Source organism: Rhea pennata, chromosome 6 (genome assembly GCF_028389875.1).
Source record: "Rhea pennata isolate bPtePen1 chromosome 6, bPtePen1.pri, whole genome shotgun sequence".
Taxonomy (NCBI): Eukaryota; Metazoa; Chordata; class Aves; order Rheiformes; family Rheidae; genus Rhea; species Rhea pennata.
Window position 1 is genome coordinate 2,811,920 of NC_084668.1, and position 19,071 is coordinate 2,830,990.

Here is a 19,071-nt window from a genome sequence, read left to right on the forward strand (position 1 = left end):
CATGTGTACTTTTTCACCAGTTCTAAACTGTCAGACTTGCACCTAACCCAGAAAGCCTTTTAACTACACACAGGAATAGTTGTCACATTATTTTCCTTTGAATCAACAAAATTCAAATGCTCGATGCAAACAAAGCAAATTACTGAGAAATTTAGAATTAAAAAGAGAAAAGGGAAAGTTTCTGACGCATCAAAATTTGTGCAGCAGACTTTGTTTTAAGATGGAGGAATCTCATACTAAAGAATCCCTCAAACTGATAGATAGGAAGGTGTTTTTGTGTGTAACTTGGGGCCCATTGTGGTTGAGAAATGAGAGAAAACTCTGGTAAATTCTTCAAACTTTAAGTATCTTCCACTCCTTCACAGACATCAGGCATCCCTTGGCATGCAAAGCACCATTCGCTTTCCCTCAGTTCTCCTGTTTGCCCAGCATCTGCACTGGAAGTGTTCTGCAGGGACGAGCTCATGCACCAGTCTCGATGACTTTCATTTTATGACCTAAATTAGCAACTCCTGATTTCAGACATACATAATTGATACAACGTACATAATTGATGCAATTTACATCAACAGCATCAACACTGTAAAAGGAGACGTTCCCCATCTCCTCTGCCACATCTGAAGCTTGGACAAAAGGAAAATAGGGCAGGAAAAGGCCCTGATAAGTTTACTGTGTGGCATGAATCAAGTTATCAATAAGGAGGATAAAGCTGTCTCTTCTATATCATTCCCAAGTTGCAGAAAAAGGAGCTCATTCTTGTAATACAGCTTCTTTCTCCTGCAGCACCTGGTGCAGGTTGCACTTGTCAACTGTGCACCTCATGCCTCTCCAACAAACAAACTGTACCTACTCTCACCTTGACTATGCTTTCCCCTCTCCCAGATAAAGCGTCCAGCATCCGGTGCCAGCCAGGGGATGGAGCTCATCAGAAGCGTTTCACGGATCAGCACACTGGACCCATCCTGTATAAGCTGCTTACAGGATTTACCAGACTCCCAACAGTTAACATTGCACAGCTAGAATGCCAGATGTCAAACGCTGGAGATACAGCCCTGATAAAACCAGGCTAATGCAAAAGGCCCTGAGATTATCCCCTCTGGAAAGGATGTCATTGAGAAGATGGAGCAGGCTCTGAACAGCATGCTGCAATTATCACGCTAGGAAATGCTAATTGACTTAAAGCAAGTAATGCATGATGAGAAGAGCGAATGACTCTCAGCAGCAACATTGGTAGCTAAGTTAATTGTGGATTGACTAGAAGAGCAGAAGTATTACCATGCAAAGATTCATGACTCACTAAGCCTTTCCAACTCTAAAATACAGGACAACTCCCTCCCTACTATAAAACATACATCTGCAATTATCTCTGGAATTCACCTGCAAAACTATATTGCTAGTACGTGATCTGGTGATACTCAACTGGCACTGGCTATGCAAAACAAACACACCAAATTAGGATGTTACTTTTTAGTTCTGAATTCCCTTTCTATGTGGCATTAGCTATGTAAGACAAACTCACAAAACTAGGACTTTTCTTAGCACTGAATTCTCTTTCCCCTAGTTTGCAAATCTATAATCAAATGTGAACACGGGCTTGCTTTATTTTCTTGTCACTGCAAACTTTTGCCTTTTCTTAAAAATTCAGCTGGGGAGAGACAAAAGGGGGTTCTACAAATAGGTGGGAAGCTCAGCTCATAATTATGGAGAAAGCTTTAAAACCTTAACCTTAAAGGTTCAAAAACTATATGAGAAACAGCAATCTCAGCATTTAATGCTATTTAAAACAATAACGTGTTTATTGAGGGAGGGAAACTTGACTACTTGACTCACTAGCTGAGCATCCAGGATTACCAGTACTGTACTTACAGAAGAGGTTGCAGTACATGACTTTCTGCAATTGCTCTGATCTCTTCATTTGTGGTTCCCAGTTCTACACGCATTACCCACCAACAGACGGGAAAGCATAAGAACATATTTTCCTAAGATTGCCCTCAGGAATCAACCAGCCAAGTCTTGCAAACCCGGTCTATTCGCGTGAACTGCACACACTCATCAACAACCCCGGGATTGTTTTTATTACCCAGATTACCAGAGTACCCATAGGCCTTAAACAGAACCAAGCCGTCAGTGCGCCACATGCCGTGCAGACACAGAGACGTATTGTTTTAAAGACTTTATGGCCCAATTCAGCCTAAGTATATTCAAATATACAAATTGGGCATTAGAGGCAGGTGCTCGTTCTCAGGAGAAACGCCGTGTGAACAGTAACACTTACCCAACTTCCATAGCATGATCAGAAAACTTGTTTTCGTAACTTTACAGTTGTTATTACTTTCTTTTATGTGCTTTATCATGGATACATTTTAACACTTTATTATTTTCTATGTCAAAGACTGATGCAATAATTTTTTAAAAACACTGGAAGTCCACTGACTTCTCTACTGGAATGAAGAGCATTTTTTTTTTTTTTTTTTTTTTACAATTGCATGATCATGAAGTGCGATCTTGTAACAACTGCAACTTTGCAACACATATATTCATATACACACCTTAAGAAAACACGGTTCCTGGTTTGCATTTTGGGCCTTAAGCACTTAACCCCAGATAGCCAGCGCCTCCCACAATTTCACTCTCGCTCTTTTTCCTAAGTGTCACCACTTCTCCCTCTGCAAACCAGCTTTAATCTCCCGCTGCCAGGCTGGCTGGCGGGGGCTTCGAGGAGCTCCGCTCGCCCTCATCGCCTACCTGGGAGCGGGGACGGGGGTGAAGGACAGCCGAGCCCAGCTGTCCCTGGGGCGGGCAGGCAGCTCAGGCCGTGCCTGGCTGCCGCCACACTGGCAACGTCTCGCGCCAACCGCCCAACGGCCTCGAGCCAACCGCCACTCGCCCAACGGCCGCGCGCCACCCGCTGCCCGCCCAATGGTCAGCGGCCACGCGCCGCCCGCCACTCGCCCAACGGCCAACGGCCGCGCGCCGCCCGCTGCCCGCCCAATGGTCAGCGGCCACGCGCCGCCCGCCACTCGCCCAACGGCCAACGGCCACGCGCCGCCTGCTGCCCGCCCAATGGTCAACGGCCACGCGCCGCCCACCACTCGCCCAACGGCCAACGGCCGCGCGCCGCCCGCTGCCCGCCCAATGGTCCACGGCCACGCGCCGCCCGCCCGAGCTGGCGGAGCACCGCCGCCGCACGCGCCCTTCCCGCCGCGCAGGCAGGCGCGGGCGCGACGCCCCTGAGGGGAGGCAGCGGGCGGCGGCGGCGCGCCGCCGCTCACCTGGTGCCGCCCGCGGAGGGCCAGCTGCCTCGGCCGGCGCGGCGCCCCTCTCCTCAGCCGCCGCGCGGAGCCCTCGGCCCGGCGGCGCTGCCCGCTGAGGCGGGGCCCTCCCCTTCCCCTGCGGCCCGCGGAGGTGGGGCCGGGGCGGGCGGCTCGGACACCCCCGCCCCGCGCCCGCCCCGCGGGCGGTGGTAGCGCAGCGCCGCGGAGCGCGGCCGGCGCCTGCTCCCGCCGCCGGGCACCTGAGGCGACGGTCGCCGTCCCGCCTGCCACGACGGAGACTGCCGCCGGCCCCTGCCGCGGCGGCGGCTCCGGCGCCAAGCGGAGGAAAGCCAGGCTCTAACCCCTTCGCCCTTCCTCTTCGAAGGCGCATCGCAAAGCAGGCAGCAAAACTAGTCTGTTGGAGGGCGCTCTGTTCCTTCTGTAAGGTAGGAGGTAAGAGATGCAAATCAGTTGTGCGATACATATATACACACACACACACCTTCCTTAGTATATACATATACTGAAGGAGCTTTATAGTGCTTAAGCTGTTGAGTGCCTGCATTAAGGACACTGTAACTCGAAAACACTGGCTTTAAGTGAATTCAGTGCTTGAGAAGGAAGTTCTGACCATCCAGGAGCCTGCGTGGTAGTGAAGAACCCACCTCATGCTCAGAAGACACTGAAGCTGCTTTTAACAGCTGGGACTTTGCCTTTTGGGCATTAAGCTTGCTGAGACACCCCTGCTGCAGGACTGCTGTGGGAAGGAGGGGGTCTGACTGAAGTACAAAAAGCATTTTAAGAACAAGCTGATGGAGTACAATCCCCAGCTCATTGAAGCATCTTAAACCAAATGAATAAAATTCCCTTAGGCCAAGTTCTGCACTACTAGAGGATAAATTTAAGGTCTGAGTTTTAGGAAAAATAGATTTTCATTTGTAGCATTCACTATTGTTCTAGAGATGCAAACCTCTATCCTTTTTATTGTACTTTTGTGTAAGCTGAAGCTTGGAATGGATACAATAATTTGTGTTTTGATACAGAGTTAATTAACTGATGCAATCCAGCGTCCTGAAAATGAAATTGTTCGGATCCACTTGCAAATAATCTTCTCTGTAATTGAATTCATCCTCCAGGCACAGTCTTTATCTAGGGGATCTGAAACATGCATTTTTGAGTCATGGAAAAAATCTCTGTGGTGTAGCACTCCATGGTATTTGCCTTTGTCCGCAAAACTGGAGCAGAACGCTTGGGACTCCCAAGCTGCTTCTCTGATACAAACTGTGTAAATTTAGTTCTAGCAGGCAGGAAAAGGTTTTCATTGGTCTTCATTCTGTACGCAATAGCTTCTCAGCCAGCATACAGAAGTGCCTTCTATGGACTGAAAATAGTAAGATCAAAAACACTCACTTGTATAAATAATTGACCATTACTCTCCAAAATTAAACAGACTTAATTTCCATGTCCACTCTTAAAGTGATCTATCATATCAGAAATACTGGGTTAATCAACAGGAACAAATAAGCACATCTGTGTAATGACTGGTTGCTCAGTGGCATTTATTTAGCCACTGAGGACCAGTATTGGTCATGCTGACCATGAGGCTTCCATAGGCAACAGCTACCTATTGTCAGAAAAAAAAAAAAAAGAAAAAAACTGATAGAGCCTACTTGTAAGTGGCTTCAGATGCTTCTGGGCTCATAGTAGCAAAAACAACATGAGCAAATGTAAGTAATGATGCAAAAAACACATAATGCTCATTAAAAAGCCACTCAAAAGTAAAAATTGAACAAACATTTTTACAGAAATTCTGGAGTTCCATGAATTTTCATTGTTGAGTAGAGATACACAAGAAAATAATTGAGAGATCCTCAAAGTGATAATTACTGAAAACAATCGGTTTATAAAGCTCCTGCATGACTTAAGGAAATGGCGAGGATACAGAAATTCTACTCCATTACACTGTGTATAAAATAACATTCCTATGAAAATGTATGCAAAGGATGAGAAGAATCTCCCTGTCATTCTCTAAGTTACCGAGAAAAGAAAAAAGGAAGATTTCAATGAAAAGGTAGTAAAGACAATGCAATTATTTAACACAAAATAAAACCCATCTCTTCTGTTCATTTCCCAGCAAGTCATTCAGGTTTTCTAATTATTTTCCACATATTTAGGGAGAGGCCAGAATCCAAGCAAGATCTGAGAATGGAGACTCCAGTACATTTAAAGAGTTTCCATTAAAGGTCAACTCTTACATTACCCAGTCATGGGCAGCACTCCCCCATGTCAAAGATGCTGTACATGCATTCATACAACACTGTAATGCGAACACCTGCAGAAGATCTAGCAAGGAGTCAGCGACTGGCAGAGTACATGGCAGCAGGTCCAGCGTGTGAAACTACACACTGACCAAATTCCCCGTGAGGATCAGGCATGCATATTCTGTTTTGTCATCACCATCTACCTGCTTCCCAGACAGTAGTTTCTCAAGGTTAGCACAGCTGAAGTAAGGAAATAGTTATAGCAGACTTAAGGGGCCTTTAGGATATGAGTCGAGTCCCACCTGTGTGCCTCCATGCTCACTGATGACCCCTCAGTGTGGTTCCTGCGGTTCCCTGTGCAACTTGGAGAGTAAGTCTTTTATTAAACCTCTCCTGTTTAACCTTTAATGAACCCGAGTGTCTTTCTACTGGTATTTGACCCACTCATGCCCACCTGCCAGTCACAAATATGCACACAGAAAGTTTAGTTCAATTTTATTTTCCACTGTAACAGTTTTCAAATGATACATCATGCAGTCTGCCAGTGTATCCATCCGTCTTTGATAGAATTTTAGAACGAAGATAAAAGACTTATCTCCAAGGGAAGGGGGAAAGAAGGGTTCAGATCTGCTAGTAAGAGTTTAATACATTTCAGCATCATTTGATGCAATGGCAAAAAATTTCCCCTTGTTACCACCAAAACGTGTCCACAATTTATTTTTTCCTAAAATGAACACTACTGTAAAGATACATAGAGCCCAGAGAATACACATCTGCAGTACACATTACACACTTTACAAACTAGACATGTATAATTCTACAGAATGCTTCAACCCCCATATTTCTCCCACAATGAAAAGTGTTTCAAATTGACAAGATTGTGAGAGCAAGACACAAACTTGTGGAGTGGTGTTCCATCCTGTATAGCAGATGTTGTCCAATGCATTTTTCAATTCATACAGTCACATTAAAAGGTGAACATCAAAGCAAGGGTAGATTAAGATTATCCTGTTTATTTTTTTCATGCCCTTTAAATTGATATCTACTTCATTTTCACAAAGTCTTTCTCCTCCAAACCTCATGGTCTCCTCCAATAGTGGAAATCTGATTAGGCCTGCTCAGTTGGGACCTGCACAACCATTTGGTTTAACTTTTGACTTATTCAAATTTAAGCAAAAAATAACTTCCAACCATTTGTTTCCAAGCCTTATTTATCATTTTTTTCAGGCAAATGTGACTCTTAATTCATCAGGCTTTATCAAATTAAGTTTATTTAACAGCTTCTGTAGGCAGAAATTGTAATAAAGTTCACGATTTATTTCTTATTTTTAGATATATTCAGGATAATCAACTCTCACCCTTGTTGACTGAAGTACAAAACTTAAAAATGTGTCAGCCAAGATCTTTCCATTTTTTTATAAAAAAAAAAAACAACAAAACTTGCTTTAAAGAAAAGTCAATGAAAGAGAAATTCAAGGACAAACACAAGATATTTGAACTAATTCAATAAAAGAAGCTTATGTGAGCAGGAAGTAGTTGTTAATTATTAGCAAAAAGATCAATATACATTTTAGTTTCATCTTAAGCAAGTTTTCTATTTGTGAACAGTGTTTCCAACAAAATTTGTCCCATGCATGATTTCAGACGTGTAATTTAATTCGCACTATATAAATCACAATTTTAAAATTAAGTCTAGAATAAATACAAGACAACATTCAAAGAATGAAGAAAGAAAAATTAAGATTAGCATCAAGTACTGGAAAATAGCAAGACAGGTTTTGAACTCTACAGCAGATGTGTGGTTTTCATTTCTACATATAAAATGTCTAAGACTAAAAAATGGTAGAAAAGTTGAACATACATTATACAATACAAACTTAAATTGCCTAGTCCAAATAGGCTTATAAAATAATAATCTATAAGTAGAGTAAGCATAATTGACAATTATTTCCAATTTAGTAAATACCTTCTGTGTTCCTTTGAGAACTTCAGTATAACAGATCTTTTCAACCTTTCAGTCATAGGAAGTTCTCTTGCAGTCTTGATCTGAAGTTAGCTTGGAGAAACTTACATTGTTCTGGCTAGATGAACTGACTGGCTGATCAGCACTAGCACAACTAAGAAATGTCGAAGCTAACTTATTCCTCAAGCTCAAGATAACTGTCTGAACTCTCAGATGTTAATGATGATGATATGGGGAACTCATGAAATTTTTTAAGCTAATGCTGCATTTAAAATGCAATTCTATAATAAACTTTGAATTCAGCTTACAGAACAAAAATTTATAGTCTTGTATTTTCATTGTGCAAGAAAACAATACAATATCTTTGACAGTAACAGTTTGGTGTTCCTTAAGATAACTGTTCTAGAACCAAAAAGAAAGAGGATTATTTAGTTCATAATAGAAATTTCAGCCATGAACAGCTGATAAGATAGTACAGAATAGTTTTGGATTAGCAATTTTGTTAAAGATTGCATATGGCAAGTTCACAGTTCATTTTTCTGGCAGTGCACATGCACAGAAAGAAAAATATAAAACTTCGGAAGATACAAAATAAATTAAATACATGCAAATTTGCAATTTTGTTAAATATTTTTAGCAAAAAGCTCCCCAAAATAGTGCAACATTAAAAAAAACTAAATTAATTCTAACTTACGTGGCAACAACTGAGAGCTCTTAAATAATTTCAGTAGAAAAAATATCTAAAGTCAATTAACAATCTATCAAAAGATTTCAATTAAATTAAAAGATTAAATACTTTTATGTCTACTAAGAGATAGCCACGTTCAGAAATTAAAAAAAAAAAAAAAATCTCGAATTAAATAAGAGCAAACAGCTGCCAAACAAGGCTAGAGGGGTATACTCAGCTGTAACCTTCCTAAAATCCACACTTCATTTAAGACATAACATTGCATAATAAGCACATTTGAAAATGAGGATATGTATGTGTGACAAAAGCAGTAGGCACACATTAGGGCAGTAACTTCGGTCTGCTGACGTAACTTTTCCCAGAATGATCCCAGTGCCCCCTTGCTGAGAAGGTGGAAACTTTATATCTGGCACTAAAGAGATCCAAGAAAGGCAAGTGGTTACATCATTTACTCAATGAGCATAAGTATACTATCCATAAAACAACTTGCATATTATAACTTGACAATATGCAAGCAACAAATACATTCATTTTCCCTTGCAATATGCTCTTTATTTCTTAACAAATATTCCTAAACTTGGTCTGCAAAGGACAGCTAGAGTATATAACCCTCACCTCCTCTTGGACCCTCTATACATAATTTTTTTTAAGGTAGGGTCTCAGACTGTTCACTAATGCACCTGAATTCCAGTGCGAACAGATCAGGACTTGCCAAAGGCATGCAGGCTAGGGAAAGGAGGGGATGCTTGTCAGCTTTTCAGGGGCAAGATTTCTGCAGCATTCTGAAAGCTTTCAAAATTTCATCAAAAACAATGCTTACAAACATGTGGCTAGCCATCACATTCCAGGAAAACCCACCACCGTAGGGAGAACTATAAGCAGCTCAGATCTTAATTTTAAGATAGGTCACACAGATATATTCATGTAACTACCAAACTTCGAAAATCTAGATCTATACTAACAGATTTCTCTGCATCCCATTTGATCTTTACTAAGTACTGCAATATAGGTTATTTTATACAATCCAAGGATTTTAACAGGATATTACAAATGGTTCTTTGGGGAAATTTATTTCCGAAAGTGTAAGCAGTAAAATTAAGCCATATAGCAGCACATTTTCATCCCCTAAAAATATAAAATAATATGTATATTATACAGTAAATCAGTCATGACAGAGCACAATCACCTGCCTTTGATGGCACTTGATCATTGAATAATTAATTCTTTGATGCCAGAAGTTGGGATTCATGGATGCAACGGAGTACTTCAAAAAGCATCAATCTGAGTGTAGAAGCCCCAACCTAATCAGCGCCAAGAGTCAAATGCAGTCAGTGAAATATTCTGAATGGCAGACTTCCTATGGTTACTTAGATGTTTATGATAAATACATTGTACAAGTATTTGTCGAAGAGTTGAGCTGAGCACTTCTGTACACCTGAAGATCCTACGAAGCTCAAAGTACCTGGGACCAGTGCATTGCGGATGGCTGTAGGAAGTGCATGATGAATAGAATGTGGATCAAGTTGAAGAGGAAAAAAGAAACTAGTGACTTAATGACAGTTCTTAACATGCTAAGTGGAATTGACCTGTCAAAAGAGAGTAAGAAAGGTGATAATAATTAGTGGATGTTTTAGATTACAAAGCAGATATGCAACATGGCAAATAAATACTTGTACTTCACAGCAACTTGATATGCAGCAACTAGATAGCTACAATAACAGCAGTGAAACTAGATTCAAGTGTAGTGTATTTCTGATGTTTTCATGACACTGACATGAAATCACGGTCTCTGTTGCCAATTCTTGAAGGAAAATGGTGTCAAATTTATCTTTAAAGTTACCAGCCCACAAATTGGCACAGTCACAATGAAAGAAAGACTGAGTTTCATCAAGCTAATTATCACCTGTAAAACAGCATTATGGCTTGTCTAAATACATCCTTACAGACTACCTAGAGGTCTAGCTTCTCTTTGCCCCCCCCCCCTTATCACTATATTCTTTTAATAGGATTTTTCTCTTCATGGGAAGGCACTAGGATATGCTGGCGATTAAACATGCATCTTCACAATGACATATGCAACATTAAGCAGCTGTAAATAACTACATATAAAATATGAGTAGGGAACATAACTGCACTTGAGTTTGAGTGCATTTCAAACATACTATAAGATGAAGGGAATAATACGAAAAGAATCCCCACAAACCAAAGCAATCCTTCAGTTCTACATGTTTCCTGATAGAGGTGCTTTCCTGAGGTGCACATATCTATTTCTGTATTCATATTACACAGACATCTTCCCCACTAAGACAATGGTAATTCTTTCCAGAAGCAAAGATCAAGCTAGTTTACTAAGTACAAAAGCGATTTAAAGTTGATTATAAAACATTTGAAAAAGACTTCTAAATATATTTTAACTACACATTTCTCATTAGTCATATGGAAAGCAACACTAGACAGTCTCCAGAGGTCCTTTCCAACCTTTACTATATTTTGTGATTCTGTGACACAAGAGTAACTGAATTTGCCTAGTATTTTTCTTAAAACTAGTTTAATTAGCTAATATAAAATCAGCATTATAAAAATAGCAAAGTTTTGCCCTATTAACCATTTTCTTCATTTTCTTGTATGATTATATAAAACAAAACTTGCTAACATTCAGGATCAAGTTAAATAAAAACCCACACACAATGCAGTCAATGTTTTTTTAAGAAAGTTTACCCTGAATTAATGCTGAGATTTGTAGCTAGCTCCTAGTTGTCATCCTCATTAACACCTCTAAGAAAACTAGGATGGTTTCTAATTCATGTATCTTATTGACTAACTTAATTGTAGCCTGGCTAGATTAAATAGAGATATTTATCTTGCTCAAGGATGGGGAGGTGCTGGGAACATACCAGAGACTTTAGGATAAAGGAATGCATTACAGGAGAAGAGCTTGCTTGCATAGTGTATTAATGCATACAGATCCCCGTGAAAGTAGCTTTAATTTCAGTAGACCATGACAGAGCATTAGTGATATTGTTAGCATATCTTCATTTCAATAGTTTCATTCTCTTTCAAAATAAGGTATCAGACAAGTCTGAGCAAATATTAGAAGGACAGGATAGGCAGGTAACAAGCTTCCTTGAGATTTGAAACATAGTGTAGAAAACCAAATATGTTGACGATGTGTCTAAGTCTGCTCTTGGTCTACATCTCCAATGTTGCCATACAGCACCTAAGCACAGCCACTGTGCCAGTTTGCTTACGGGTATATAAATACCAGGAGAGCATCCTGCAGACTACAGTTCAATAATCTAGAAAGGTGCTGCAAAAATGAATATGGCAAACCTGTAAGTTTGGATAAAGCACCTGAAAAAGCACTGACAAAATGTTTAATGGTATCATCCACGTTTTGTCTCTTTCTTCATACTCAGTGACTAGGTGTGTGAGAGAGGGGAGTGGGGTGGAGTCTGGAGAGAATGAGTTAAATCAGGAGATGCAGAAATACGGCACCACCGTGGCTCACCTCTGCATTAGTGAGGTGACAAACAGAAGCATGTCCTCTAGATGGGGAATTCTGAGCAGGTCATTTTATGAGTGTACGGACAAGTTCAAAACGAGCAGATTTATACTAACACGAATCTGACCACATATTTTAAGCATAATTCAACTTAAGTGTGTGCCACTTAATCTGCTTTCCCTCCCTGCTTTAGTAACAGTCTGACAGTTACTAACTAGAATAGTGGGATGTTCAAGTTCACAGATCCTGCATTTATGCTTATTTACATTTCTAAAACTCATTACTACTATAGTACTTCAATATATAAAAATGTGAAACTAGATTGCATAGTGGTTTTGACAATTCTGTGCATTTTTTGACCTAAACTTTGTGGCACATTAGCAGAAGCAGAAAGTAAAAATGATTCATTTTGCCTAAAGACAAGCACACTCTGTAGCTGTTTTCAGATGTTATTTGAAAAAAATCCTTAATATTAACCTTTTTCAAAATTGCATTGTGTTTAGTTACACATCAAAACTATTTCCAAGTATTTTGTCCCATAAATACGACAGTATAATATTCAGTTCTCTAGTTAATCAGTAAATTCATCTGCATTATGTGATTTGCAAGCTATGCAGAATTCAAATTTGTTCTTTAAAATACTGTTAGTACAGTTCTCCCCACAAATTTCAAAAATTCATTAAAAGATTACGCTAAAAGTATATTTCAACTATTTTTGTTAAAACAAAATAGATGAATTATGAGAGCTCAGAACTGTGTTACAGAAACACACATTTCAAATCCCTAAGACTATCTCCATTAAATCCTGGCATAAATTCAGCTACAATGTTGTAGCAACACTAGTGCCATCTTCTCATAGAAATACACCACAATCCGTGTCAAACAGGACTTGTACTGCAGCAGGTGTCCTGTTAGCTGCACCAATGTGAACTTCCTTTGTCATAATTTCAGAGTGTGTAGATTTGGTATATACCCCAGGTAACAATTTCACTGCAGTTGTATTTGTGAAAATTTCTGCAATGTGGATGGAGTAAATAATTCTCTAAGATATTTACAGACACTCCTTTGCCTACAGAAACTTTCGTTTAAGCCAGCTACCAGCAATTTACATTTTATTAGTACCATATTTTTTTTTTCCCTGTCTGTTGCTGTTATTCATCAAACACTAAGTTATCTGGGGTAGAAATCATAATCTTATTTCATGCGCACTGCTCCTAAGCAATACAACCATAGCTGGCAGTCTGAACTTTGTCTAGGTTAGCTTTGTAGGCTTGCACAGGTTTGCAGGAAAAAAAAATCTACCAGTGACCTTAGTCAACAGCAAAAGCAACACCGACTGTTACTGATGGGTAGTCTGCTGACTATCTAACAGTAACAGCAATAAATGGCCATCATGTTCACTGTGAAATGATGACTGAACTTAAGGTAAATGTCTCATCATTATAGTATAATTTTTTCCTTCTAGAGATAAATGTTTCCTGTCAGATAACATACCCTATCTAGAAATCCCATTTTTTAATTCACTGCTGTTAAATGAGTATAAAGCAAAGCTCTGTTCTATTTCTTGCTCTATTTCGTGTTCAAAAGAATGTAGTGTAAGACCACTCAACTAAGTTATGAAAATAATCTGTGTAAAAGTTGCCCTACAAAAGTAGTGTTCACTAACACTCTTACTAAGGCCCCTAGGCTTTTATCCAAAAATGTCAAAATTCAGATCACTATGATAGGCCCAAAATCATCTGGCAACCAAATATTTGCAATTTGCAAACAGTCTCCTTAGCAGAAGGACCAAAACTGTTTGGAGAATTGACTTTAATCACTGCCCATTCTTAATTTACTATATTCAACATATTCAATCTTCATAGATTTGTGCAAAAATCTATACATTGACTGAAGTGAAAAACCTAATTATAAAGCCTAAGACACAGTCCTCTGAAGCCACAATGGCAGCAGGTCATTTAGAATTGGAGTCTAAAATGACTTCTATATCAAAGCAATACATATGTACACCTTACACTCATTGTCACCCCTGCCACCAACAGCACTCCTCTGAAGGCTTCTGGTGAGAAATGAAACAGGCTATCTGATTGATAAAAGCAAGAGAGGAACCTTACGTTCAATTAAGAAAACCAAAGCCAACGCAAGCTACAACTTTTGCTGAAGAGCAAAACACGCTTGCCTTATCACCTGGGAATTCAAATGGGAAAATTTCAATCAACAGACTGGGGATGTTTCAGTGACTTAATGATCTACAATGGCAGCTGACATTTGGCAGCTCCCTAGGAGACATGGAGACTTTGCTCTTACAAGCCACCATTTCCAGTCGTTGCTCACTCTCCTCACGTGCACTCTTGTTTCATTCCAACCTGTCGTGCTTTCTTTTGGCTTTCATGTTTTTCCCCCACTTTTCTCCGAAACCATCAATCTCTACGCCTGGTCAGTTTCTTCCAGGATCTTCCTTCTTTTTCCTCCACCTCTTTCATCTCTAAACTAATCAGCAACATGCTCCAAGAGGTATCTGAACCTGCTCATCTTCCACTGTCCTCAAATATAAAGCTCTGCACCTGAAACCACTTGAGAGACATACATCTTCTGATTGCCCTTTCCTGGCATTTTAAGTCCTATCTTGTTTTATACCCATCTGCTTTTAGTTTCATCTATTTTGTTAATAGCTCTTACTAAAAATCTACAGTTGTTCACCTGACACATGCCTATATCTAACAGGTGGTGTGTTGCATTCTGACAGTTTTACTTTCACAGTAGATGGTGTCTTAAAGGTGCACACAGTTCAGGCAGGTAGCAGCTTTACTCCAAAGAGCAGTTATAACATGTTTGGAAATAGTTAACATGCCTCTGCTGTACTCTTTTCCCTTTGCATTCTCACCTCTATGAAGGAGCAATGAAATAGATCAACACAGGTTATCTTGCTTATGAGACCAAGAAGTAAGTTTCAGTTAAGAATGAACTAATGCACAGAATCACTCAGCGAAGGCTTACTCTAATTCATCCACAGGAAACATATGTTGCTTGCAGCTACAGGGCTCATGGAAAACACAATCAACAGAAACAATCCACACAAGGGAATGAAAGCCTGAATGGATATGATGGATGATTTGCCTGCATGCATGACAGGAAACATTCTCCAAAAGAAAAAAAACTCAAGAATACTGAATGCCTAGAGGAAACAACGTACTATCAGAAAAGAGTCATAAAACAGAATTAATCTTTTGGGAGCAGAAAAAAGCCAAACTTGGAGGGAGAACTTAGCAGTCCAGTAGTTGCTTTTCATAGGCCACTTACTAAGAGATGGATGCTAGTTAGCATGCTCTAACAAGGCAGATAAACCAAGCTATGATCTAAAATAACAACAGAGGTAAAATATCTCAGAAATAATGAGCATTTAAAGAAATATATGGGGGAGAGATAAAGCAGTCTCATGGAAATATGCTGCTCATCTTTTCAGGATGAGATTTTGGCTTAGAAGAAAATCCATCAAGCCTCTTGCAATTAATATAAAATGATCACAATTTTTAGCAAGAGAGAGCTAAGAAGAAGAAGAGTACCAAGTAAAAGAAACAAAAGTAAAGTTTGCCAAGTGCTGATACTCAGTGCTGCTGCCTGCCCTCACCAACACAGCTGCTGCAGGTCTGTGCTTCACGGGGGGTGGGGGCGCTAGGGAGGGTGAGGGAGAAGCGGGGGAACTCGCTTGCCCTGCAGCTCTCCCTGCTTGGCCCTCACGGCTGCACCTGTCGCACACTCCAGGACAACAAGGTAAAATGCCTTATGGGCTTCAGGTCTCAACCAGAGAAAATAAACAGAAAATTTAAAAAAAGCTTTGATGCTAGTTTTATGCACTGAGTTTTCTAAACTGAAATATGTCATAGCCTAACAAGCAAGTCTGCAAATTGTGGTAACTTCAAAATGTTTAAAATTAGGGGAATTTAGGAAGAGCCACATACAAGTCAGAGGTAGAATCATATCATAGGAGAAAAAAAAAATCATGAAAGATAACTCTGCAGCACAACTGCAGGGAAGCAAGTCTACCAAATATCCTGAGTTTTTACATACCTTATGGCTGTATAGAAAACCAGCTCACCTGAAAAAACTGTCTTTTCTTTCCAATTTGTGTCCTAAATGACAGTACAAAAAAACTTTAGAGTACCAATGAAAGTGAAAAGGCATAATTTGCAGAGTTTTTCTTTTAAACAGTTTTTCAGAGAAGCAAATTATTAACTTAGAAAGGGCAAGTTTCAGCCAAAAACAAAACCGCTTCAGACATTCTGAGTAGCAGTGGATATCCTCAAAATACTTCACTCACATTTTTAAATAAAGAAACAAGAAAACCTATTTCCTAATCAATGTTAAAATCTGCCATCCGTTACCTCCCCCATGGTGCTAGTCTCAATATGAAGGACCACACTTAGGATTGTCTTTGCCTTCTCAGAGGCAAACTGCAGACTGCGCCCAAGACAGTGGTCCACAGCCATGATGCTTTCCTTTTTGGTTACTGCAAGATGCCGGCTGCATTAATTGTGCCAAAAAAAAGAAAAAGTTACTAAAGAATAGGTGCAGATTAAACAGAACGGCTCTCCCCAAGATGCTCTGTTTGCAAGCTGCCTGGATCTAATGCCATCTTCATCTTGCCATGGGTTAGCTTTGGCTTCATCAAGAAGCAGACTGCCCTACTTCACTTCCTTCCATTTTGCTGCAGGAACAAAAACCTCTGCAGAAAGGTACAAAAGAGGCCTTTGCAGAAATGTATGATGCAGCAATTGGAAGCAAAACTGTCCTGTTTTCTTTAGTATGACCACTGCCTCTTTGTACACAATGTCACTTACAGAAAGTCCCCTAAGGAATGCACATGCTTCTGAAGAAACGTGTTTACTGTATGGCTCCATCTCTCAAGTAATAGCTCACCCTGAGACCATGAAGATTTGAACTTCTAATGCTTTTAATTTTGAAACAGGCCCAGGAGAAATCCTCACAACTTCACAGGTATAGTCTGCCAAATGCAGCTCCTGCATTAGCACAGAAGTGGCTGGTGACTCTTCAACTAGATAGGGCTACTGCCTTGTACTAGATTATTTACTAGAATTCTCTAACCTCTGAGTGAATATCATAAAGAGGGAAACTTTCATGTTATGTGCAGTAGAAAAGAGTAGTTTCAGAGGCAATCTTTTAAGAACTCTCGCTTTACTACATGAGTTTCACGCCTCTATGCGCGAATTTCAGTACAGATTTGCGATAGCATTTCGGTTTATCAAGTCCAAAGTGATAAGAGTCATTAAAATGAGGTCTCAGCAGCAGCAGCTTGCAAAACATTCTTTCTAACAAGGCACTCAAACTACTAATTTTCACAGATAAGCTGTCAGCAGGAAAGAATCCCACTAAAACTAAAAACTAAAAAAAAATTGGGTCTTCTAAAACCGAGACTGAAATAAGAAAACTTGGTGGTCACTGGAAAACAGATGAACAAGTTACTTTGGTCTTACTTCTTGTTTATTTGGTGGTGTGATAGTAGCTGGACATCCCTCCCCCTCGGATGGCATGAACAGCTGTTGGAGAAGACGCTGGGTAATGACCAGGGCGGATGGGCTTGGCTGCGGAATAAAAGTGGGAAACAAGACGACATTTAGCTTTCAAAGAAAATTTGCACCTCACCTACTCTTCTAGTACAAAGCCCTTTCTTTCCAGAAAAGACATGGTACATGGAACATAACATTTCCTCGCCCTGGCCAGCAAATGCATTCCACTGCTCTTCGTGGCTCTCATGCACCATCTCATGCATTCTTCCTCTACAAAGGACACACAGATGTGTCAAGCATCTGGGTTACACAGGAAAATACAATTACAAAGCCCAAATTAAAACGTGGGGAGGAGTAAGCAGGAAGAGAGATAGAAGGACCAAAAAGGCAAGGAAAGAAAGAATAGCCAAACAAGAGTGTGTGGTGCAGGTGGAGTGGAAGGGAGAATGCAGAAAGATTAATTTGAAGAGACAAGTTTTCAGGTCATTACACCAGACCCATTATGCCATTTATTCACCAAGTTAAATAGCAGAGGGGCTTCAAACTTTAGGTGGGGCATATTCTATTAAAAAATTAAGTCTCTGAAGAATCTTGTACATCAGAGAGGAACATCCAGTGGTTTGCCCTGAACAGCTGTTTTCAAAGCACTCTTCATCAAAAAAAAAAAAAAAGAAAAAAGAAAAAAAAGAAAAAAGAAAAAGAGAAGAAATAAGCCAACCATGAAGTAGGCAAACAACCAGCAACCATTTAGCTCCATGTCCTTACCAATTTGAGCAGAGTGTGCTCTCCGTGCCATGTTTTTGGCTCTCACAGCCTCCTTAATGCGATCTACCTCCTGCTGGTACCGCTTGCGATCTCGCATGGCATTCTCCTTGGCCTCCTTCAGTGCACTCTCCAGGGCCTTAACTCTCTCTGCCGTAGCTCTAAGTCGTTTTTCCAGCTTAGGAAGCTCACAACGAAGATCTGCATTATCACGTACCAACTGCAGGAAACAAATTTCAAAAACAGTCTGAGAAACTATGAGAAATCTCCCTTACCATGTCACTATTCCTTTTCATGCCTTGTAGGCATTTAGTACAAAAGAAAGAAACATTTTTTTTTCTCCCCAGAAATGACTGTAAAAAGCTTGTGAGAGTGATACAGTTTTAAAAACGTCATATATTTGTCCATCTGAGGTACAATATTAAAATTAAATCTTACAGGAAGACCAAAGAACAAGAGAAAGAGAAAGTTTATTCCATTATGTAAAGTTTCACAGATCCTGTCCTGAAGGGTGAGGGCTCCAGGACAAGCCCTGTCGCTGCAGGGCACTACTATAATATCAACTTCTCCAGATTCCAAGAGCCATAGCAGAAACTCTGCATTTTTTTCAGAATGCAGAAGTGTTCAGCATTTTGCAAGTACTGTGATCATCTCATTATTTAAGAACTTCACTGTTTAAACATACAGCTTACAGGTAATACTGAATATCATCAAAAATTCATCAATCCCAATGGTTATGGCACTCTTGCCACCCACTTCCCTGTTCAAGCATACAGAAAAAATGGAAATTTTGTGTGTCTCAAACCTCGCTAAGTACTACTTCATTTTTATGGAAATATCTTTACTACGTGAACCTAAACAAAGTCTATCGATTGTCAGAAAAATCTTAACTTTGCCTTCAGCAACAGCCAAAAGGGAAGACTGATTTTTTGATAAATTTAAAATTCTCATGCAAACAGAATTTCATTTGGAAAAATCTAGTACAACCTGTACTGAATAGATAATATTGCTACTAAAGATGGGAGATAACTTTTTCAATGAAGTGATTCTCCCTTTTCTGGGGTGAAAGGAAGAAAGTGGTTTAGCTACCGTATTAGTAAGGTAGTAGTAGTAAGC

At 40.0% G+C, this 19,071-nt stretch overlaps 2 protein-coding genes across 2 annotated transcripts in view; both read right to left on the bottom strand.

Moving 5' to 3' along the window:
- The window catches only part of LYPD6B (LY6/PLAUR domain containing 6B), a 55,223-nt gene extending 51,876 nt beyond the window's left edge, over positions 1–3,347 (bottom strand). Inside the window, exon 1 of the mRNA XM_062578943.1 lies at positions 3,273–3,347. The gene's annotated coding sequence lies outside the window, so the exon portion shown is untranslated. The remainder of the gene's footprint in view (positions 1–3,272) is intronic.
- Positions 3,348–8,183: 4,836 nt separating this feature from the next.
- The window catches only part of KIF5C (kinesin family member 5C), a 92,174-nt gene continuing 81,286 nt past the window's right edge, over positions 8,184–19,071 (bottom strand). Inside the window, exons 24-26 of the mRNA XM_062578456.1 lie at positions 17,959–18,175; positions 17,161–17,268; positions 8,184–9,752 (exon numbers count right to left, since the gene is read on the bottom strand). Coding sequence (XP_062434440.1) covers positions 17,168–17,268; positions 17,959–18,175 — 318 coding nt within the window. The 3' untranslated portion in view covers positions 8,184–9,752; positions 17,161–17,167. The remainder of the gene's footprint in view (positions 9,753–17,160; positions 17,269–17,958; positions 18,176–19,071) is intronic.